This window comes from Pristis pectinata, chromosome 19, assembly GCF_009764475.1.
Source record: "Pristis pectinata isolate sPriPec2 chromosome 19, sPriPec2.1.pri, whole genome shotgun sequence".
In the NCBI taxonomy this organism is placed as follows: domain Eukaryota; kingdom Metazoa; phylum Chordata; class Chondrichthyes; order Rhinopristiformes; family Pristidae; genus Pristis; species Pristis pectinata.
This window is the reverse complement of record NC_067423.1, coordinates 41950749-41972997: the sequence shown is the minus strand read 5'-3', so window position 1 is coordinate 41972997 and position 22249 is coordinate 41950749. Positions and strand designations below refer to the sequence as shown.

The 22249-nt window shown below is 43.2% G+C and overlaps 1 protein-coding gene across 1 annotated transcript; it reads right to left on the bottom strand.

Moving 5' to 3' along the window:
- Nucleotides 1-104: 104 nt before the first annotated feature.
- metap2a (methionyl aminopeptidase 2a) lies at nucleotides 105-21103 on the bottom strand. The gene is made up of 11 exons (XM_052033420.1): nucleotides 20905-21103; nucleotides 17015-17122; nucleotides 16856-16921; nucleotides 13498-13600; nucleotides 10611-10772; nucleotides 9471-9652; nucleotides 9278-9372; nucleotides 7556-7652; nucleotides 5229-5332; nucleotides 1490-1605; nucleotides 105-555 (listed from the first exon to the last, which is right to left on the bottom strand). The coding sequence occupies exons 1-11, from the start codon at nucleotides 21071-21073 to the stop codon at nucleotides 303-305; spliced, it is 1455 nt and encodes a 484-aa protein (XP_051889380.1). The 5' UTR covers nucleotides 21074-21103; the 3' UTR covers nucleotides 105-302.
- Nucleotides 21104-22249: the final 1146 nt, after the last annotated feature.

Here is a 22249-nt window from a genome sequence, read left to right as displayed (position 1 = left end):
TTAATGGGGGAGATATCACATTCTGCTCCAATGCCCGTATTTCAATTGTACTCTATTAATCCATCAGCAAGTGTTAAGGAGAAAACCCCATCGATATAACAAAGTTCCTAGACATCAGAAACCTTTTATTAAAAATTTGTGTGATGGGTGGTAATACAAGCTGCTCCTCCTCCCTATTGCCACCCTCCCTAAAACATGGCAAACTTAAACCTGGTCCATTACTAAAACAAACAGGCGGGAGAACTTTGAAGATGAAACCATTCACACAGCCTCAGCGCAGCAAAGCCAAATGACGGGCAAGGTCAATAATCATCCCCACGACTCACGACTTCTTTACACGTCGGGCGAAGCAGGATGGTGTGTTCAAACTGTGCTGTGTACGAGCCTTTGATGTCACACAGTGGAGGGTATGGATCTACTATACCCAGATCACACAGGTTCTTCAAGGCCATGAGGTATTTGCTCTCACCCAAACGGTCTAGCCATCGACGGCAAAAGGCAAGTGTCCCAAAGTTCTCATTGATAACGTTCAGGAGGTGCTTTGCTCGTGGAAGTCTATGAACAAGACAACAAACAACTTTGAGGGATTTGCTCAAAATAATAATAATTTACAACAAACCTGAAGCAATTGTTCAGCATCAAGTCATAAATCACTCAGTATCAAATAAACAGCAGAGATCATCAGCCAGGACTTCAAAACCCTTCAATCTCAAGTTAATTCAAAGCTCTCTCTTTGGGGGATAATCTGAGACCTAGGTACCAAGTGCACTAGTTTTAATGCTGTTATTCCCCCAGCCCATCAATTCCCTCTCAAGTTCATCTGTGCTGACAGTGAAGTTGCCATAATACCAGTGTAATCAGGGATTTCTGAGAAATTTTTGCAATTTTTTTTACATCAAAAGATTTATGTTTAACTGTGGTAACTTGCAGTTCATCACTTGTGAACATCACAATGTTAACCTAAATGATCTCAACAAAAGAGTACAATTTTAACATGGATGAAATGATTAGTTCCCTGCTTTTAAAAAGACATGTTCTTGAAACTTAAACAGCTCCTACAAAAGCCCATGGGAGTGCATAATTACTGGAAAATTCAAAGGTTATTAATTCAGTGGAATAGCCACTGACGGCTAGAGTGGGTAGAATCTGGAGGTCAAACTGGAGGCTTAAAATTCCACAGTCATTTGCACTAGCTCACCAATTGTGCTGAAAAACTCAAAGCAACCGAACAACAGATTCTATTGTTTACAGATCAATCAGTTCTTCTAGCATTAAATGAAGAACCACCAGCTAATTATTACTGCATAGTCAATATCGGTAGAACATTTTTACACATTACCTGAATTTGGGTTTTATCCGGTGAGAAGTACAAGAAATAATGAAGGACTCGAGACAAATTCTCTATGGCCATGTGTTTTTGAAGTCAAGTAACCATGGTGAAAAATTAGATCTCTGTTGTCTGCCAGCTCCGAAATATTAACAGATTTACCTTATTGGTACATGGCCGACATCGAAGTTCTTCATGTAATGTGAACAGTCCATATCATCATGAACAACTCCTTTCCCTGTGCTCCCAAATGTCTCTATTGCATACACCTCTCCTTCCTATGTGAATGGAAACAAAATATTCAAAGCTTAAATCTTACTCAAAAGGTCAAATGACATCTCTCCCCACAAGGTATGAATCCCACCCATGCGGATATTGGAATAAGTAATATTTACATGGCTTTAAGCCCCAACAGTTCAAGTTCCTTTACTGTCATTCACCCACATGGCGGGACAAAATGTCGTTTGCCCCAGACTCTCACAAATAAGAGGACATACATAAAACAGAAGACATAAAATAAACACAGACAAAAAAAATTTTGCAAGTACAAATAGTGCAATAAAACGGTATACACAGAATACAATTTAGTGCAGAGTTAGTGCAAAACCGAGTTGGACAAAGAAAATACAGAGCTCAGTGTGTTGCACTAATTGTATAAACATGTTCAGCAGCAGCCAGAGTTCTTATACGCCATTGTGCAAACCAGGGCTCTTGATGCGGCATTTGTCTGAAACTGTCTCCAGGGTATTCAGGAGCCTGACCGCCTGGGGTAAAAACTGTTGTACAGTCTAGTAGTTCTGGCCCGGATGCTCCAGTACCACTTGCCAGGTGGCAGTGGGATAAATAGGTCGTGGGAGGGATGAGAAGGGTCACCTGTGATTCTGCAGACTTGCGTGTGCATCGTGTGTTGTAAATATCCAGGATGGAGGGAAGAGGTACTCCAGTGATCTTTCCAGCTGTACAATTGATGGGCATTTTAGGTAGGAATCCCTCAGGGATGCCAAACTGATGAACCTCACCGCCCATTCGCCAGGCTCCTTACCACAATGCTGGCAGCAGAATACAACAGCCTTTGCAGGGGGAGGCAGCCTCTTTTCCCAGCAACATGGGTTTCACCAAGATTTTTCGGCATAGTTGGACCATGCGTTGGTGAGGTGCTTCAGTCCAAGAGAGACCCCGGGAAGGAACAGGGTCTCCGCCTCTTGCCAGTAACTTTGAGCTGGTGTTTCCTTAACATATCCATGCCTTCCAGTAAACCTGATAAACAGGGCAATTCTGTACACCCTTATATACCATCCTAATTCCATCTCTTAACAGATGCAAAAGGTATTGCTGTTTATTTGGCAAAAATAGATCAAATTTATCTGACTTCCTATGGCAATCAAGGAATGCTTTGAGGTTGTCCATGAGTGACAACCACAAAGCCAGCAGGTAGTATCTGTAATTGCAAATAATTACTTCTGTAAGAAACTTGTAAAGTTCCTTTTCAACACTTAACTCTAGAGGGTGTAAAGTTATCATTTTAAGATAAATACTTAACATCTATTTAACTATGTGCCTGTTGATTTCTTGGATTATTATTCAATACAAATACGCTATTTAACTGACCACATAAGTAGAATAAAAATTGTTGTTGAGATTGGATGAGTTACGGTTGTTTTCTTTGAAACAGACTCAGATGAGGTGTATATATTACGAAGGTAACACAGTAAATGGGAAGGACCTATTCTTGTTAGTAGGGGGAGTCAAAAACCACTTTAATTCACTGTCCCAATCTGACCTGGGTCCTCCTGCACTGTTACAACAGGCCCTAATGCAAGCTTGGGGAACACCACCTGGGCAGCCTTTGGACTCTGTAGAACAAAATAACCTTCAATATAGAATTCTCCAGCTCTGGGTAACTCAGCCTTTTTTCCTGTCAGTTCAGAACTGGCCATTTCTGCCAAACCTCCTTGTGATTTTGAACTGTTGTTCTCTTTTCATTAGCATAGTGTGGCCTACTGGGCATATTCTATTCTAACACCTACTACAGACAAAGCAGCAAGACCAGATTCTAGCCGTCACGTTAACCTATTTGATCCCATCCCATGAGAGGTATTCACTTTGCTCTACCCATCCCTCCCTCATCTTCCCTGCCACCGTTCTCTCTCTCCCACCACCCCTCTCCCCCCCCTCCCCCCACCCCGTCCCCTAGTTCTGGTAAAGGCTCCCAGACCAGATGTTAACTGTTTTTCTCACCACAGATGCTGCACAACTTACTGAGTGTTTCAGGCATTTTCTGTTTTATATCAGATTTCCAGCTTCAAAGAGACCAAAGGGGCACGCAGTTCTCTATGTCCTGTGCCATGCAAAGTCACATCAAAACTTTCCTGCTTTTAAACTCTATACCATTTACAATAAAAACCCTCCCAATTACTTGCTGCTAATCTTTTGGGTACGATGTACCAGGACCCCAGATCCCTTTCTTCTACAACATTTTGTGGTCTCGCTCCACAAAAACAAATATTTCCTTCTTCATTCTTCCTTCCAAAGTGGATAACTTCACATTTTCCCCACATTATATTCCATCTGCTGATTTCTTGCCCACCCATTTAACCCATTTAAACCCCTTCACAGGCTCTTTGCTTCCTCCTCACAATGTGCTATCTTTGTATCAACAACAAATTTGGCTGAAGTGCACTATGTCCCTTCAAAGTCATTACAGATTCTGAACAGTTAATGGCCCAGCACTGAACTCCACTAGTTCAAAAATGACACATTCGTCCTGACTTTATGTCAGTCAGCCATTCCCCTATCCACTCCAATATATTACCCCCAATGCCGTGTGCTCTCATGTAGAATGTTTTATGTGGCACCTTGTCAAATGCCTTCTGGAAAGCCAAATACACTATTTCTGATGGTTCATTTATGTCCACCCTGTTTGTTTAATCTTCAAAGAACTCGAGCGAAGTTCCCTTTCACAAGGCCGTTCTGGCCCTGCTTAATTGTCGATGACTTTTATGTACAGGTAGTTCTGCTATAACACAACAGTTACATTCCTAAGAAACCCCACGTTATAGAACGTAGTGCTGTAGAAGAACAGGCTATAGTTGCGTTCAAAGCACATATTTTCCCAATCTTGCTATAACCAATGCAGCCTGCATAATATAAATAGTGCTTCCTAATCCATCAATCGCATTATAACCAATTCACATTATGGAAACGCACATTACAGCAGCTCTAATACTGTACCTCTTTAATAATGGAATCCAGCATTCTCCCAATGACAGACATTAGGCTAACTAGTCTATAGTTTCCTACTTTCTTGAACAGTTTTGTTATATTTGCAGTTTTCCGATCCTCTGTGACATCTTCAAATCTAGAAGATTTTAGCAAATTACAACCACGTCTGCAGCCACTTTCTTTAGAACCCTGGAATGCAGACCATCGGGTCCAAAGGATTTGTTCATCTTCAGCCCCTAGTATTTCTGTCTAATGATAGAGATAGTGGCTCTTCTTTTATTTTACTTCTTCCTTCCCTATAGCCCCTTGCTATTGCTTTACTACTGGCAGGTTTTTAGGCCAAAGTAAAAAAAATACAGCTTCCAATCTCACTCCAAGACCAAGGTCTCCTGTCATTCTCATATGACACAACATTCAGCTTACTGAGTCTATGCTGACACTCTGAACAACTGCATCAATCCCATTTCCCCACTCATTTCCTTGCAACCTACCCCAGTAGTTGCTGCTGCCCAGGACAACCGTAACCGAGACTGCCAACCAACACATGGGCTGGAAGATTCTGCAAGGTTCTAAAGGTCACTTGCCTAAAAAAAATATGTATTATGGGGGTAACTGCCAAAGGACTATCAGAAGATTACCGATTTAAGCTTAATCTAGTATGCTGAGAAATTGACTTCACCTCCATTCTGGTTGCTTCACCACCTTTGACAATTGGAACAGTTTTCCCTGCATGTATCCTGTATTGCCCAATGGAATGTCCATTTAGGTTGCGGATTGGTTTTACTGTTAAGATAAAGAGAAAAGAAATGCAAGTGAGAATGTGCTTCATAGAAGACACTAGTCTAATGTAGAAAGTCTTTGGAATAGCAATGTGATGCATCCTTGAAAGCAATACAGTGGCCAAATTCTAAGCACAATCAAAACATTAAGAGGAGATCAGAGTTTCTAAAGGAAGATCCCAGGGTTGGCACCTGCTCTGGTCTCAGTTGAAGGATTCAACTTGCATCAATGCTTCTGGTTAGACAGTGGGGGAAAAATGCCATTCTAAATAATCAGCCATTCTATTTAACAAAAACAAAATGCTGCGTATATTCAGCAGGTCAGGATGTATCTGCGGAGAGAGGAACAGTATGAACATTTTGGGCTGGTGACCTTCCAGAAGAACCGGGAATAGTTTAAAATAAACAGGTTATGAGATGCAGAGAAAGAGGGTCTATTCAGCAGAGTGGGGATGTGGAGTGGTGGAGAGAAGGTCTATGTAGGCTGGAAGGTAGGTGACAATGTTTAAAAAGTCCAGTGGGTACGTAAACGTAGAGTACCTATTAACTATTTCAACTATAATATACAGGAGAAAAATCAGGCAATGAGTGCTCCGCATTCAATCATGGCTGATCTTTTTCCCCCAACCTCCTTCTCCCCGTAACCCTTTACCAATCAAGAACCTATCAATCTCTGCCTTAAATACACCCAATGACTTGGCCTCCACAGCCCTGTGGCAATGAATTCCACAGATTCACCACCCTCTGGCTGAAGAAATTCCTCCTCATCTCAGTTCTAAAGGGACGTCCCTTTATTCTGAGGCTGTGCCCTCGGATCCTAGACTCTCCCACTGATGGAAACATCCTCTCCGCGTCAACTCTATCCAGGCCTTTCAGGATCCAGTATGTTTCCCCCCCTCATCCTTCTGAACTCCGAGTACAGGCCCGGAGACATCAAATGCTCCTCATATGTTACGCCTTTCACTCCTGGGATCATTGTTGTGAACTTCCCCTGCACTCTCTCCTTTAGTAATTCCACATGAATACTGGAAATCTGAAATTTGAGCTCAATGCCAATTTCAGAAAACCAAAGCACGGTTAGTCAGAAGATGAGGTGCTGTTCCTCGAGCTTATGTTGAAGAGGGTAGAAAGCAGAGAACAGAAAGGTTGGGGGGGGGGGGGGGTAAAAAGAGAGCGAGAGAGAGGGGGCGCAGGAGAGAGGGAGAATTTAAAGCAACAACTCACTGGAATCTCAGGGTCACACTTGTCCATAAAGTAATCACCCAATCTGTCTTTGGCTTGCTTGATGTACAGGAGACCCCATTGTGAGAAGTACTCTATTTAAAGTACAAGCAAATGCCTGCTTCGAATGGAAAGTGTATTCAAAGTCGGGATAATGGGAAGGGAGCTGGTAAAAGGACAGGCACCTTTTGCAGCTGCATGTGAAGATTCCATGGGGAATGAGTATTGGTGGAGATGGAAGAATGGATCAGATTATCCTGGAGGGAACAGTTGTTTTGGAATGCAGATAGCGGAGGATGGGGAAGGAGCGCTGCTGGTGATACCATCACATTGAAGATTGCGGCAATTGCCAAAATCTGTTGAGATGGAAAGAGAGTAAGAAACATTGTAGTTTTGAGAGTGGGATGAAGAAACAAGACTAGAAGAGCAGCAAATGGAACGTGTTTTGGGGCCTTGACAACCATAGCAGAAGGAATCCAACATTGAGGAGAAAGGCATTGGAAGGTGGCAGCCCCAGAAGAAAGACTGAGAAACAGGAGAATGGAATGGAATCCTCGTAGGATGGGAGGAAGTATAGTCAAGACAGCCATGTGTCAACGGGCTTGTAGTGAATATGGAAATAAAAAGGAGAGTCCAAGGAAAGGAAGCAAAGTCAGAGCTACAGTGAGCTGAGTAAATCCTGATCCCTGACACAGTCTGCGTGGAGTTTGCACGTTCTCCGTGACCATGCAGGTTTCCTCCAGATGCTCCCGTTTCCTCCTACATCCCGGAAATATGTGGGCTGCTAAGTTAATTGGCCACTGTAAATCGTCCTTAGTGTGTAGGTGAGGGGTAGAATCAGGGGGAGAGAGAGAGAGCGAGTTGATGGAAATGTCGGCAGAATCAAATGGTAGGGCGAGTGCAAGGAGGGTAGTTGATGGTCAGCATAGACGCGTGGGCCGAAGGGCCCATTTCCATGCTGTGCCTCTCTACAACTCTAGACTCAAACCATCTATATAGCTGATACCTTGGTATGTTTTGCCATCAATTTCAACTTCATAGGATTCCATGACTTCCTGAATGGATTCACCAATGTCGCACAGGCGAACGTCAATTCCTGCGTTCTAAAATAAAAGATGCGTTCAGATTGACGTCAGATAACAGCAGCACATTTCTGACAAATGCAACACTTGCATGGCCCAAGCTGTCTTAGAAAGGTTTGGATACAGATTCCTGGCACAATCTAGCTCCCCTCCCACTCTACCAATAACAGAAGTATCATTGGAAGATAAACAAAACTGCATTTAATGGAGACCTGAAATAAGAACAGAAAATGCTGGAAACACTCAGCAGGTCGGGCAGCATCTGTGTGGAATGTTCTGATGCAGGGTCTTGACCCAAAACGTTGACAGTTCCTTTTCCACCCCACAGAATCTGCGTGAATCTACACCCCACCCAGCCCCGAGTTCCTCCAGCAGTTTGTCAGAATCAGGTTTATTATCACTGACTTCTATGTCGTGAAACTTGTTGCTCTGCAGCAGCAGTACAGTGGTTTTTTTTGCTTCGTATCTGAAGATCTGCAGTCTCTTCTCTCTTCATTTGTATGGAATGTATGCCCTATAGATCTTCAGATATTAAAAGAAATGACGATAGCGCGACACCAAGGTGAAAGATTATCCATGAACTGCAGAGCAAGCACAGGAGGCCTGTTCTCACTTTTGTTTCTAGGTCCTGTTTTCCAAATGGAGGCTGTAATCTGTCCTTATGCTTTCTCATCAGTTCAATGGAACATTGATGACGCTTGCCAATGGCCTCAAAAAAAAAATAGGGGATTTCCTCTTTCCAGTATCTGCACATGGTCTACAGATCCTCGGGAATGTGGAGAAGGACGGAGGAGGATTTCCTGCCTTCAATCCACCAGCCAGGGGAGCCGTGACCTTCTGGATAAGAGCACGGTAGAAGGTTGACGGACAGAAGATTTTTTAAAAATTGGTCTGTGGAAAGTAACATTTGTAACATAGAAACACAGGAGCAGGAATAGGCTGTTCAGCCCATCAGATCTGCTCCATCATTCAATGCAATCATGGCCGACCATCTTACCATTTTCCTCCCTTATCCCTTGAGCATTAAACATATCTACTCCCTTGACTATATTTACTGACTGAGCCTCCACTTCCCGTGGCAGAGAATTCCACAGATTCATCACCTGTTAGGTGAAGAAATCTCTCCTGATGGGGGCTGGGTGACCCCTGGTTCTGGGCTCTCCAACCTTCGGGAAGGTCCTCCCTCTACTTTATCTGTCTGAACCCATTAGAATTTTATTGGTACAAGATCCCCTTTCTTCTATACTGTGAATATAGGCCTAACTAACCCAATCTCTCCCACGTCAGTCCCGCCATCCCAGGAATCAGTCCAGCAGACCTTCACTGCTCTCCCGCACCGCAAGAACATCCTTCCTCAGATAAGGAGACCCAAGCAGCACACAAACCCACCAGATGGGCTGTATAACTTGTTCCTGTACTCAAATCCTCCTCGCAAAGGACAAGCACACCATTTGCCTTCTTTTAGCTCAATGTCAAAACTACAATCATGATCAACAAGTAACACTTTGAAGGTATTTCTTGCTTAATCAGCAGGCGCGAGTACATGTGCGAGAATGGAGGAGTTGACGTTTCAGATGTGAACACTTTGTTCTACCACGAGCTCACCTGACCTGCTGAGCAGAATTTCTTTTTTATTTTTAGCTTACCTTGATACCAGTATTAGTAGCATCTCTAACAGCTTCTATAAGCCTGTCATATTTGGGGTTAAAAGCAACTGTGAAAGCACAGTCAATAATATGGCCTGTAAAAGAAAAAGGTCAAATTAAGCAGTTACTGAAATCAAATCCCAAGAAACTCAAACATTTCAGAAGGTCCAGGCTAAAATAAAACCAGACCAACCATTGATATGGGTTCCAAAATCAATTTTGCACACATCATCATACTGCAGCACTGTTGGGTCTCCTGCATTTGGTGTGTAGTGGGCTGCGCAGTTGTTCAGAGAGCAGCCTGTTGGGAACGCCAGCCCAGCACTCAGTCCATCTTCTTTGATCAACTTACGGGAGCAATCTTCCAGCTTTTCACTGTAAATTGAAAGCTTGCCATTAATATCTCCTGGTGTGCAAAGGAGTCACTACACAACTTTGCATTACATTATTCGTAACTGGGCAAATCCAGGTTTAAAGATTATTCGGTAAAGGAAAACATTTCATGACTTGTCCAGAAGATCAAAGAAACGTAAAGGATCTGCTGTGTACCTAGTACGTTCTAGTTTTATATCTGAATTTCAGCACAATTTTGCTATTTAAGTGTGAAGTATGCCCTACACTAAAAGTAGAAGAAATTACTTCAACGGTCTTTGCACTGTAACCAAAAAGGAACCCGAAAAGTCAGTTGCAGAAACCTAGCTGGTCAAAGGTACTTTACATCAACCTGATAACTTTCTGCTCCAATATCACTTCAAACAGAAAAATTTAAATTCTCAAGGTGCCTTAGTGGAATCTGAACTGACTTTTAGTTTACTAACCCAGAAACAGAAGGGCACGGTAGCATCGTGATAAAGCTAATGAATTCGTAACCACAGCATGAACTATTGCTCCAGGGATACAAATACCAATCCTAGAAAGGTGGTTGACAAACCAGTATCATGAACAGTGATCATGAAGCTAACAGATGGATGTCACCAACACATTTCAAGGAAGAAAATCTTTGGAGACAAGTTCAAATCTTACCAAGATGGCAGGAGTACTTAAATTCAAATAATTAAAATATGTCAGGAATTATAATCTAACATAATTGTAATAATGAAACTACCAGATAGACGTCACAAAAGGAAATCTGCCCTTCTTGGTCTGCATGCAGCTCCAGCACCACAGCTGACTTAGCACCACCCTCTTTAAAGGTCTAGCAGCCAGTGTTTTGGGAGTAATTAGGAATGAACTGTTCATGCTGGCCTTGCCGGCAAGTTTCACACTCCTTGAACTAATAAACTGTACCCACTGCTAATCAGTAACAGTTTGCATGGTATGACATTTTACTCACCAGATCTCAATCATGGTCATCCCTGGCTTAAGCCAGCTCCTAACATACTTGCGAACTTGTCTGTGAGCTTCAGCTGCTTGTCTAAAATCACTCCAGATCTCCTCACTGGCTTGATTTAACACCTTCTTTTCCTCGCTGGTCATGCGCCAAGCAGAAGTACGCCTTAATGTCAGGAGCGAGAAAGGGGCAGACAAAGAAAGATTACCGATCTCAACAGAACAGCCAACTAGAAGCAAACTCAAGAAATACAAAGGTAAGTCTACAAGAACTTCCAGATCCTTATTTTGTAAGCAAGTTGCCTCCAACACACTTTACTTGTGTACATCTTTAATGAATCAAAACTCAGTCTCATGCACACGGTGTATTGTTCATTACACCAGGTATAAGTTGGAAGGTTCAATGCTTATCCTCATTTCTTCTAATACAGAAGAAATACAATGCATTTTAGGAATCATCATGCTCTGTACTTCATGCTGAATTCTGAATTGAGCAAGAAAAACACAACAAAAATCATGTTAAAGTGCCCACTCCAGTAATTAATTTTCCTCATTACAGTACACAATTGCCCAAGTCAACTTCAGAGATGAAGATTCTCATTTCCTTTGTGGCCTCAGTTTGTCTCAGTGACATGCCTATGTCCCATATGCATTAGCTGCACATGGCTACTTGCTCCTCCACAGGTAAAATACAATCCATGGCTGCAAATAAAAATAAATGAAAAGAACCAAACAAGCCAGACCTTCTGATGAAAATGCACCAGAGCAGACTATTTGCCTGCCCTCGACAACACATTCTTTCTCCATTTTGGTACGTGATTCAATCTTCAAACAGGAGGCTGGCTCTTAAATGGTCAATGAGTTAGCGAGGTCTTCTGACACATGGTTGGCTCCACCTCTAGAATATTTTGATGGCCAATACAATGTTTACCCACTACTAGCTGAGAAGCAATAGTCAGGATAGACATTACTTGCCAGTTACAAAATAAGCCCCAACCTCAGAATCTGCTGTTATCCACAACAGTGTCCTGCATTTGTCTTTGAGCAGTTATCTGCAATTTGTTTCAAGAGAATTTACAAATTGTTTAGAGATGTATAGTTTATTGTCCATATTTTTCCAACACAGAATAAATCATTTTAAAATGTACATTTCCCTAAAGCATTCAGTTTCTGAGAGAAAGGTCTACTTTTGATCTTCAAGAACAGATAAAGATGTTCTGATGGACCAGAAGGCCAGCACAATCTCTTAAAACTAGGAATGAGCTCAATTTAATAAAATGACAACTCTTGAACTAAACCAGCGGCAAAAGTCCAAAAGCGAGCTAAAATTCAGGATGCGGAATTGAAGGTGGAACAAATACTTAGTACGTCATTGTGCATTTACCTGAAACACAAGTCTACTACATTATTAGACAAGGAGTAATTAATCTATCCAAATCCATCCCTACTTGCCCTGATTTTTTTTTGCAGTAGCACAGCAGGTAGTGCTGCTGCCTCAGGTCTCGATCCTGTGACTGCACGAGTTTCCTTCCACATCGCAAAGGCACATTGCTTGGTAGATTAATTGTCCACTGTAAAATACACCTCGTCTAGGTGTGCGATAGGAAATATCAGCAAGAAGTTGGTGGGTATGCAAGAGACAATAGGCTGCAGGATAATAAGTAGAGGAATGGGATTGATCTGGGAGCTGGCACATTCAATTCAATAAGCCATTAGAAAGGTACTACAGCACCTGCCCCATTGTTGCATTCAATTGTTTCTCAGTTCCAGGAGTCTCACCACCATACTCCCAGGAACTGATAATTTTTGAGTTAAATTTCAGTATTATTCAACCCTTTTTGTGTGCTTCATTCACTGATTTAAACCTGCATTCTTTTGTCTTACTTTTACATTTTTTTTAAAATAGTACATTTACAATTGCACACCCTTCACTACTTTTGTTCCTTAAGTGACACATTTCTGGAAATTGGATGTCAACACTGACAACAACCTGGTGATCTGAAATCGTTTTGAAACAAAAACCTCAATCAGAAGCAACCATTAGAATCTCAAATGCTTCAAAGTAAACGTGTCAGGAATAGGGTGCTTAAAGGAAATGCAAATTTTAAAATGCCTTATGGTTGGAGCAAGGAAAACATTGAAGAGCAGAGGGAGATTAAATTGCATGCAACATATTATACTCAACTTGGGATGCTTAACACCAGTGTTATAAATAAGCAAGTCTTAAAAACATTAATTATGATGTCCTTCAAAAATAATAAAAACTATGTGATGTTATTAGTGATCAGTACCACAAAAGATCAAGGGGAAACTGCAGAGAGTTGTGGACACAGCTCAGCACATCATGGAAACCAGCCTCCCCTCCATGGACTCCACTTCTCGCTGCCTCAGCAAAGCAGCCAGCATAATCAAAGACCCCACCCACCCTGATATTCTCTCTCCTCTCCCCTCCCTTCAGGCAGAAGATACAAAAGCCTGAAAGCACGTACCAGCAGGCTCAAGGACAGCTTCTATCCCACTGTTATAAGACTATTGAATGGTCCCCTCGTACGATAAGATGGGCTCTTGACCTCAAAATCTACCTCATTACGGCCTTGCAACTTATTGTCTGCCTGCACTTTCTCTGTAACTGACACTTTATTCTGCATTCTCTTATTGCTTTCCCTTGTACTACCTCAATGCATTGTTATTATGAAGTGATCTGTATGAATGGCAAGCAAAGCAAGTTTTTCCACTGTATCTTGGTACATGTGATAATAATAAACCAATTTACCAATTTTACTGAAGACACTACACCCTCCATGGAACAATGTATACCAAAAGACTATTAAAGGGATGTCATAAGGCATTTACCACTCGAAGGGGAAATTATGCTTGAATTGAGAACTTACCCATCCTGTAAAGGTGGATATTCACACTCCTGTCCTTTAAGAAATACTCCAGAAGGAAACAACTCACAAATAGGAATGGAAGGAGGATCAGTCTGAACTTTTGCTGTCATCAATAAAAGAATTAAGACATGGATTAGTGGTTATAACAAACACTGAATTGTATTAAGATCCATCTCATGACTGTTCAGTCATTTAATTAGATCTTAGCAGATCTATGTCACTCCATTGCTTATCTAGCACTGCATACATTACGCCCTTACCAAATTAAAATTGATTTCAGTTTTGAAATTTTCAATTGAACCTTAGCCCCAGCTGTTTTTGGGAGTGTTCCAAATATCTATTACACTCTATGAAGAGGTACATCGCAACATCAAATACCTTAGTTCACATTTTAAGTTTATGCCCTCTTGCTCTGTATTCCCCCAGAGGCAAGTTTTTCTACCAATCCTGCAAAGTTCTTCCATCGCCTTAAATGGGTGTGTTGACACAGGGTAAGTGCATTTCACCCAAGTGAATTCTCAGAGTGCAGAGGGTTAGAATTTGGCAAATCGCTCCGGGTATCAAAGATTAGATCCACTTTGCACTGCAAGATTTATCAAAAGCCCGAGCTGCAGTTAAGCAATCTCTGGCAGAGACCTGTTTAGCCAAAGGCTATTTGTATGTCAGTAATTTAATGCAATTGTAGGGCCACATCCTGGTTGTACAATATGGGAAAATAGCCAAGATTGCTGCTCCCGATTACTGCTTTTACAACAACTATGATCTATGCATCTTTGGCAAAGATGGCTCAATAAGCAGGATGAAGCTCTGTGAAGATTTTCTCCCCAGTCAGATTATTGAGATCTAACTTTGATAGCGACACACAGACAAAGGCTAAAAGCACATAATCTCTAAATGGGAGTAACACACAGGAAACTAAACATTCATGGTGCATTTAAGCAGGCCCTGAATTTCTATTTGGGCAATTTGACCATCTCTACCAGTTTTTCTGTAGGAAAACAAAAGAAGCAATGCCAGCAAACTACATATCTTAACACTTGGTGGGAGAGTGTTCCGAATATCTATTACTCTCTATGGAGAGGTACATCCCAACATCAAATATCTTAGTTGTGGAATAAAATAGTGTTTAAAAAAAATGGGCTTGCCATTTAATAAGATGCTCTCTTTTTGGAGATAATACATCTAACTCCAACATAGTTTAATATACCATAAACTGGCAAAATACATTTAAACAGTATCTTTGACATAAAACTATACCACACTCTTCAGAGAGGCAAATCAGATGGATGCCTAGCCAGAGGAGGAGAAATTAGAAGGATCAAAACTTGGTCACAAAGGTGAGTTTTTGGGAGGGAAGTTCAAAGAATGAGAACAAATAGGGCGTCAGCACTGCACGAGACCTGAAATAAGAGTATTCTGGACAGGAAACAGGGTAGAATTCCAGTGAAAGCTGGAAGTTGGAAAATAATTTAAAAACAAGGTGACATTTTAAAAATCAGTAAAAACAGGGGATTCAGTGATACAATGAGGAGGGTGGTAAGCAAAATTTGATGCAGAATGGGGTTTGGCCACAGTTCTGGACAAGTTAGTTTACATTATCAAAACTTACTGAAAATTACAGTGGATCTTTCTTAGATGTGGTTTTTAGCAGTCATTTTACTAGAGTCAAGATAATTACTCTGCTTCATATAAATGTTAGCTATAAATGTTCACTTGTTTAATTATAAGAGGTCACCCTCAGCAGAAAGTTTCTGTCAACCTGCCAAAGTGCTGCCCAGTCTGACACGAACCAGAATGGAACTGCCCAGCAAACTCAAGAGGTATGTCCACCTGAAATGAACTCCAGGCCTCTGAGTTTATATTACAATGACTCTAGGCCACACAGTGATTATGAGAGTTTTAATAAATTATTTTTAGCTGTGTGACGAAATAGTTGAAGAGTTTCAACTTTTTCCTACCAAAGTTGGAACAACTGTTGCTGAAAAAGACACCAGAGATAACAAAACAGAAAAAATGTTTGGCTCATCCAGGCCACTTTTAGTGTCTACCCTCCAGGGGAGCAGTATTCCCATCTCCTTTTCCCAAATTCCTTCAACACTTATTTAAAATTGGTTTTAATCTCAAGACCATCTTTGCTGCAGTTGCAAACTCTGCCCGTGCCTTCTGACATCACAGCTGTCTAAATAATAATGTTCTCCCTGATGCAAACAGAAGCTTAGAAGTAAAATGTGCATTCCCTCGTTTTAGTCCTTTTGATTACAGGAAAAAGCCTTTCTCCTACCTACTGCATCCTCATAATTTTAACCATGTTTTGAAGTCACAGGAAGCTCCTGTTCAATGAGAATCTCTCATCTAATATTTCCAGGCAACATTCTAGTAAATACACATTGCCTGATTTCTATCGACTAAATATCCTTTGGTTAATGCAGAGCTCAAAACTGAATAGACGACACTTTTTTTCCAGTCCTACTAAAGGTTTACATTTATAGGCCATCCCTGGGTAAAGAATTGGTTCTGATTTTATAGACGTCCTTAGGTGGATTTTGTCTGCAAGTTGGAAAATACACAAAAAACACTCTATATGGTGACCATACCTCCATAGTATTGTAATGAATAGCATCAAAAACGCACAAGGCTGATAAGAACAAAAATTAAAGTCGGGGGGGGGGGGGGGGGGGGGGGGGGGGGGTGGTAGGGACTAGTTTTGCCATTCATAGGAATGAATGCAAGTACGTATAGCGGCCTTGGGATGACCAAGTAGGTCCCTTTAAAACCCTTTAAGAAGGTTGTAATGGAAAGGACTAGGAATGCTTCCATTTAGTGGGGGCTGAGCAAAATTTAAACGCTAACACTCAGATTGTCACTCTGAAAGCAAATAGAAATGCAGAAGGAATTTCCTTACCCAAAGGCTACCACAAGAGTTAATGGCATTGATGCATTTATAATGAGATACACAAACAGAAAATGCTGGAAACCCTTAAATAAGACAAAGGAAAGACGAACTGAATTAATGTTTTGGGTTGAAGACCATCCAAACAAAGTTGTGAAAATGGATCTTCAACCTGAAATATTAATTCTGTTTCTCCTTCCACAGATGCTGCCTGGCCAGCTGAGTATTTCCTGTTTTCTGTATTTGAAGAGTCTAGCCACAGTTTTTTTTTTAATTTTCACATACAAGAGGGAGAGAGGAAGAGTGGGTCAAGTTAGACAAGAAAGGAAGGGAGCAGACCAATATGGCATGGTCTGCTCGGATAGAATAGACTTTGTGTTGTATGTGTAATGTATAATTTGATCCATTTGAGACAGTGGATCCTAACTGCCGCAGCGACTTCCTCAGATTCATTCAAAATCCACTTACGTCCTTTCTTCTTTTTCTTCTTCTTCTTTTTCTTGGCTACAGAATTTTCACCTTCACCATCTCCCTCTGTTGGGTAAATTAACAGGCGCGTTCCACTTTAGTGTAATGCATAACACAAGCAATCACAGTTAAGTTCCTCTCCTTCCACAGCGTACTTGCCTTCTTCACCTTCTTCCTCTTTTTCCTTGTCTTCAAGCGTCTGTTTTTCTAGCTGTTTTGTTACATCATCAACTCCCACAGGCTCTTTTTCACATTCATTTTGTCCTCCTTCGAAAGAACAGATGTCATCGTCATAGTACAGCACAGCAGCAGGCCCTTCAGCCCAGTATCTATGACAGCATCATGCATCACTACACTTACCTGTATTCATTTCATATCCCCCTATGATTTGCACATTCAAGTAGCTGTCCAGATGCCTTTTGAATGTTATTGTTCCTGTCTCCACCACCTCCTACGGCAGCTCATTCCAGATACCAACATCTGAGTGAAAAATTTACCCCTCAGACCCCCTTTAAACCTCCTCCCTCAAACCTATGCCTTCTAGTTTTAGGCATCCCTACCATGGGAAATAGACATTGGCTATTTACCCTATCTATAACTATCATAATTTTATACACCTCTAACATGTCAGCTCTTAACCTTCTTTGCTACAGGGAAAACCTATCCAATCTCTCTTTATAACTCAAGCCCTTCAATCTGGACAAAATCCTTGCAAATCTTTTCTACATCCTCTTTAGCTTAATCACATCTTTCCTGTAGTGTGACAACCAGAAATGCATCCTCAGATGTTCTAATATTACAGCTCTGTAATGGAAATGCTAAACTGGTGACAACTGATGTCCCCAGACAACATGTTCCATTTATACCCTCACCAGAAGCTACACTACAATAGCTTAATGGAGGGAACCTGGAAATGCTGAGTCCTGCTCTTCTCTGAAACCAAGGAAAGTTGATTCATCTCATTGGGGCTTGCTGTTGAACTACACTGATATTGCACACTTTGCCTACATCCAGAAAGATAATCTTGCTGTGAAACTGCCCTGGGCCAAGTAGTGGACCAGATGCCAGGTCCACACTTGACACAACTATATAGTCTGGAATAAACCCCGTCCACAAAATGGCTCTTAAAAATAATGGCACAGTTTTTCAATTAAGATTTTAAAACAAACACAATTGTAAAAATTAGACATAAAAAGATAATACAGTTTTGAAGTAGTTTAAAAAATACCAAACAAAAAAATTGTAACTTTTTCCTACTACTTTTCCTCATATCTGTAAAATCTCCATTAAAATGCTTATGGCTTTCAAACCAAGTCAATTCTGGAGCAGGATCTAACAGCAGGTTCGTAAAATCCAGAGTGCAAAAGCAGAGGAATCTCAACAAGGCACACCACCGATGGACCGTGAATGATGCAGTAGAGTGCAGCTGGAAAATCACCACCGGAACTTGGCACCAACTTCAAGAGTTCTGAGTTTACATATAGTCCTGAACCTGTTAGCATTTACAAGTGCAAATGCTGACAAATTCCAGAAAATTCAAGGCCTGTAGTAAATTTAGGATGTTTCATTGTTTGGAGACAGGTTTCAGTAAACCATGTTAAACAATGGGTTACGTTTCATCACTTGCTGCAGTTCCATGATGAGAACTGCAACTTCAGTGAGTTAACAATTCCAGATCATGTCCTATGTAAAACAACAATCTGTTTCAACAATAATCCCTTCTGAATTTGAAGTCATGCAGAAGAAATATACTGGTTTATGACTCATTTCATGTTAAATATTGTAGAAATTATGTTCTTAAGTAAAAGCATAATGATGGAACAAAATTTCAATTAAATAAAATACTCTAACATCTTACTCAGAAAATGCAATTTAAAAATACTGTAAACTTCATAGTAACAAGCTTAATAGTTGGGATGTAGCTCAGAATGATTCAGTTTACTTGAAAAATACAGTAGACTATGCTTATATCGACTGAAGAGAGGAAACTTCATTGAAACAAAATTGTGAGGGGTCTTGAAAGGGTGGCTATGGAGAGTATGTTTCCTCATGCAAGTAAATCTAGAACAAGGGTTTTCCTAGTTAAGACAAATGAGACAAGCTATTCTCCATCAGATGGTCGAGTTTATTTGGTAATCCCCTTCTCAGAGGGCAGCATTAACAGAGGGTGAATATTTTTAATGCAGAGGTATATAGACACTTGATAAGCATTGGGTGAAAGGTTACTGTGGGTTAATGGGAGTGGTAAACTGCGCAGCCATCATCTCATTAAATGGCAGAATAGGCTTGAAGGGGCCACATCTTCTGCTCTGCTCTGCTCCAAGACAGTATGCTTGTAATTATGTGGCAAGCTGCAGCACCCATGCCAGTGAACCAAGCTGGCTCACATAAACTGGGCCTTTGAATCTGAAATCTTCCAACCATATAAAGTGAGCCCAGCAGACCAGGAAAGTCCTGTATTATTCTTCCCCAATAAAGCTCCATTGCAAAAAAAATTGCTCTTGCCACTCCTCCAAGGAGAGGGGAACTATAATAATAAGCATTTAATGGTCTGTTTCGTCAGTCTGCAACACACACTGTTCAGGAGGTAGTGGAAGCAAAGGATTAAGTGGATAATCTTGTTAACGTTCAGTCTTTCCTTCCACCACAGAAACCACAAATCACTTTCAGTTCGAGAGATCCTATTAGGTGCAAACTGTTGTGTCCATGTTCATAAATGACTGAACTTCAAAACTAATTTATTGATGATGTACTCAGATATATAAATAAGTAAATTGAAAATTCCTTCTCTATTCACCCTGTTACACATCATTCACTCCACATTACGTTTAGAAGGTTGTGTTACATGGCAACCCTGTTTTTTATGGATAGAACCTTAACATCTGCAGAAATCATTCCAGTTTTATTGAACCTTACTGCCAACATTACTAAAGCTTCCTTCAAAAGTAATAAGTCTGGCCCTACCATTGTATGAATATTTCTGGACATGAAATTGATTTAATGCTGATATTCTAGAATCAATCTTTCTAGCCCACACACTACAATTTCATTTAAGAGCTCTGGACCAGGGATGGGCTCTGAAAACCGCAGTAAAAATGGTCAGCAGCTTAGGAATGTGTGCTTTCAGCTTATTGAACCTTTTGCTTAATAGGTACAACACAGACGTGTAGCCCAGCTGGTCTGAGGCAACGTTAGTGCTCCACACAAGCCTTCTACCACCTTAAATGTGTATGCCATTCAAGAACTTTTCACAGAGGAGCACCCACATTGTTTAGCCCCGCAACAGTGGCAGCTTCCACGTTTGTGGTGGGTGTTGAAAAGATGAGCTGGAGGGGGGAGGGGGGAGGAGGGGGGAGGAGGGGGGAGGGGGGAGGAGGGGGGAGGAGGGGGAGGGGGAGGGGGGGGAGGGGGGGAGGGGGGGGAGGGGGGAGGGAGGGGAGGGGGAGGGGGGGAGGGGGGTGAGGGGGGAGGGGGGGGAGGGGGGGAGGGGGGGGAGGGGGGGGGAGGGGGGGAGGGGGGGGAGGGGGGAGGGGGAAGGGGGGGAGGGAGAGGGGGGGGAGGGAGAGGGGGGGGAGGGGGGGGGAGGGGGGAGGGGGGGAGGGGGAAGGGGGGGAGGGGGAAGGGGGGGAGGGAGAGGGGGGGGAGGGAGAGGGGGGGGAGGGGGAGGGAGGGGGAAGGGGGGGAGGGAGAGGGGGGGGAGGGGGGAGGGGGAGGAGAGGGGGGGAGGGGGGAGGGAGGGGGGGGAGGGGGGAGGGGGGAGGGAGGGGGGGGAGGGGGGAGGGGGAGGGAGGGGGGGGAGGGGGGAGGGGGGAGGGAGGGGGGGGAGGGGGGAGGGAGGGGGGGGAGGGGGGAGGGAGGGGGGAGGGAGGGGGGGATCAGATACCGGAGACAGGAGCGGAAGGGCCGTGTGGCCGGCGGGCCGCCTGCTCCGGGTGCCTGTGGAGGCCGGCGGGCCGCTGGGGCAGCGGGGGGAGCCGCCCGGCAGGCCCGGCCCCGGGTGCGCTCCCACGCCGGCGGGGCCTACCCTCCTCTCCGGCGCCGCGCCTTACCGCTCTTGCCCTTCCTCTTCTTCTTCTTCTTCTTTTTGGTGCTGTCCTCGGCCACCTCGTCATCCTTGTCCTGCGGGCCGCCGTTCACCAGGTGCCGGGCTTCGGCTAGTTTCTGGCCTCCTCCCTCCCCGCCGCCTCCGGCCTTCACCTTCGCCGCCTGCTCCGCCATGATGGGTGGGGGAGCCAGCGCGCAGGCGCGGACCCCGTGACGTCACGGCCACAATGGGGTAGCGAGGCCGCACGTGGGCCCGGGGAGGTGACGTCACCTGGCAACTGTCACCCCGGGACACGGCGGGACGGCCCCGGCAACCACCGGCCCCGGCAAGTATGTGGAGAGGTGAGGTGACCATGAACACACGGTGGGTGCAGGGGGCTGGGATTCAGGGAGGAAGTGTCCCAGGGAAGGGGGCAAGGCAAAGGCCGGTTCAGTGACGGGGGGGGCGGGGGGGAGAGGACGCGGGAGATGAGTGCCAGTGGTGCAGGGACTTTGGATGGTTGGCGGTTGAGGCAAGGACAGGAGGGCAGCATCAAAGGAGAAATAAATGTGAATTTGAGCTATTGATAGACCTGAATAATTTTCAACCAGAAGAACTCCGTGAATATGCAACGAATGGTATTGGTATTGGTTTATTATTGTCACCTGTACCGAGGTACAGTGAAAAACTTGTCTTGCATACCGATCGTACAGGTCAATTCATTACACAGTGCAGTTACATTGGGTTAGTACAGAGTGCATTGATGTAGTTCAGGTAAAAACAATAACAGTACAGAGTAAAGTGTCACAGCTACAGAGAAAGTGCAGTGCAATAAGGTGCAAGGTCACAACAAGGTAGATCGTGAGGTCAGAGTCCATCTCATCGTATAAGGGAACCGTTCAATAGTCTTATCACAGTGAGATAGAAGCTGTCCTTGAGCCTGGTGGTACGTGCCTTCAGGCTCCTGTATCTTCTACCCGATGGAAGGGGAGAGAAGAGAGAATGTCCTGGGTGGGTGGGGTCTTTGATTATGCTGGCTGCTTCACCAAGACTCTGTAAAGACAGAGTCCAAGGAGGGGAGGCTGGTGTCCGTGATGCACTGGGCTGTGTCCACAACTCTCTGCAGCTTCTCCTGAGGTACCTTCTGCCACAGATGCCAGACACAGTCAAGATGGAGACACAAGAGGCTGTAGATGCTGGAATCTAGAGCAACAAACAAGATGCTGGAGGAACTCAGCGGGTCAGGCAGCATCTGTGGAGGGAAATGGACAGTTAACGTTTTGGGTCAAGACCCTACATCTGGACTCCATGTTCATTATATTCAGTTCGGTCTGGGGACATTAAGAAACCCCTGAGTACAACAGAGACAG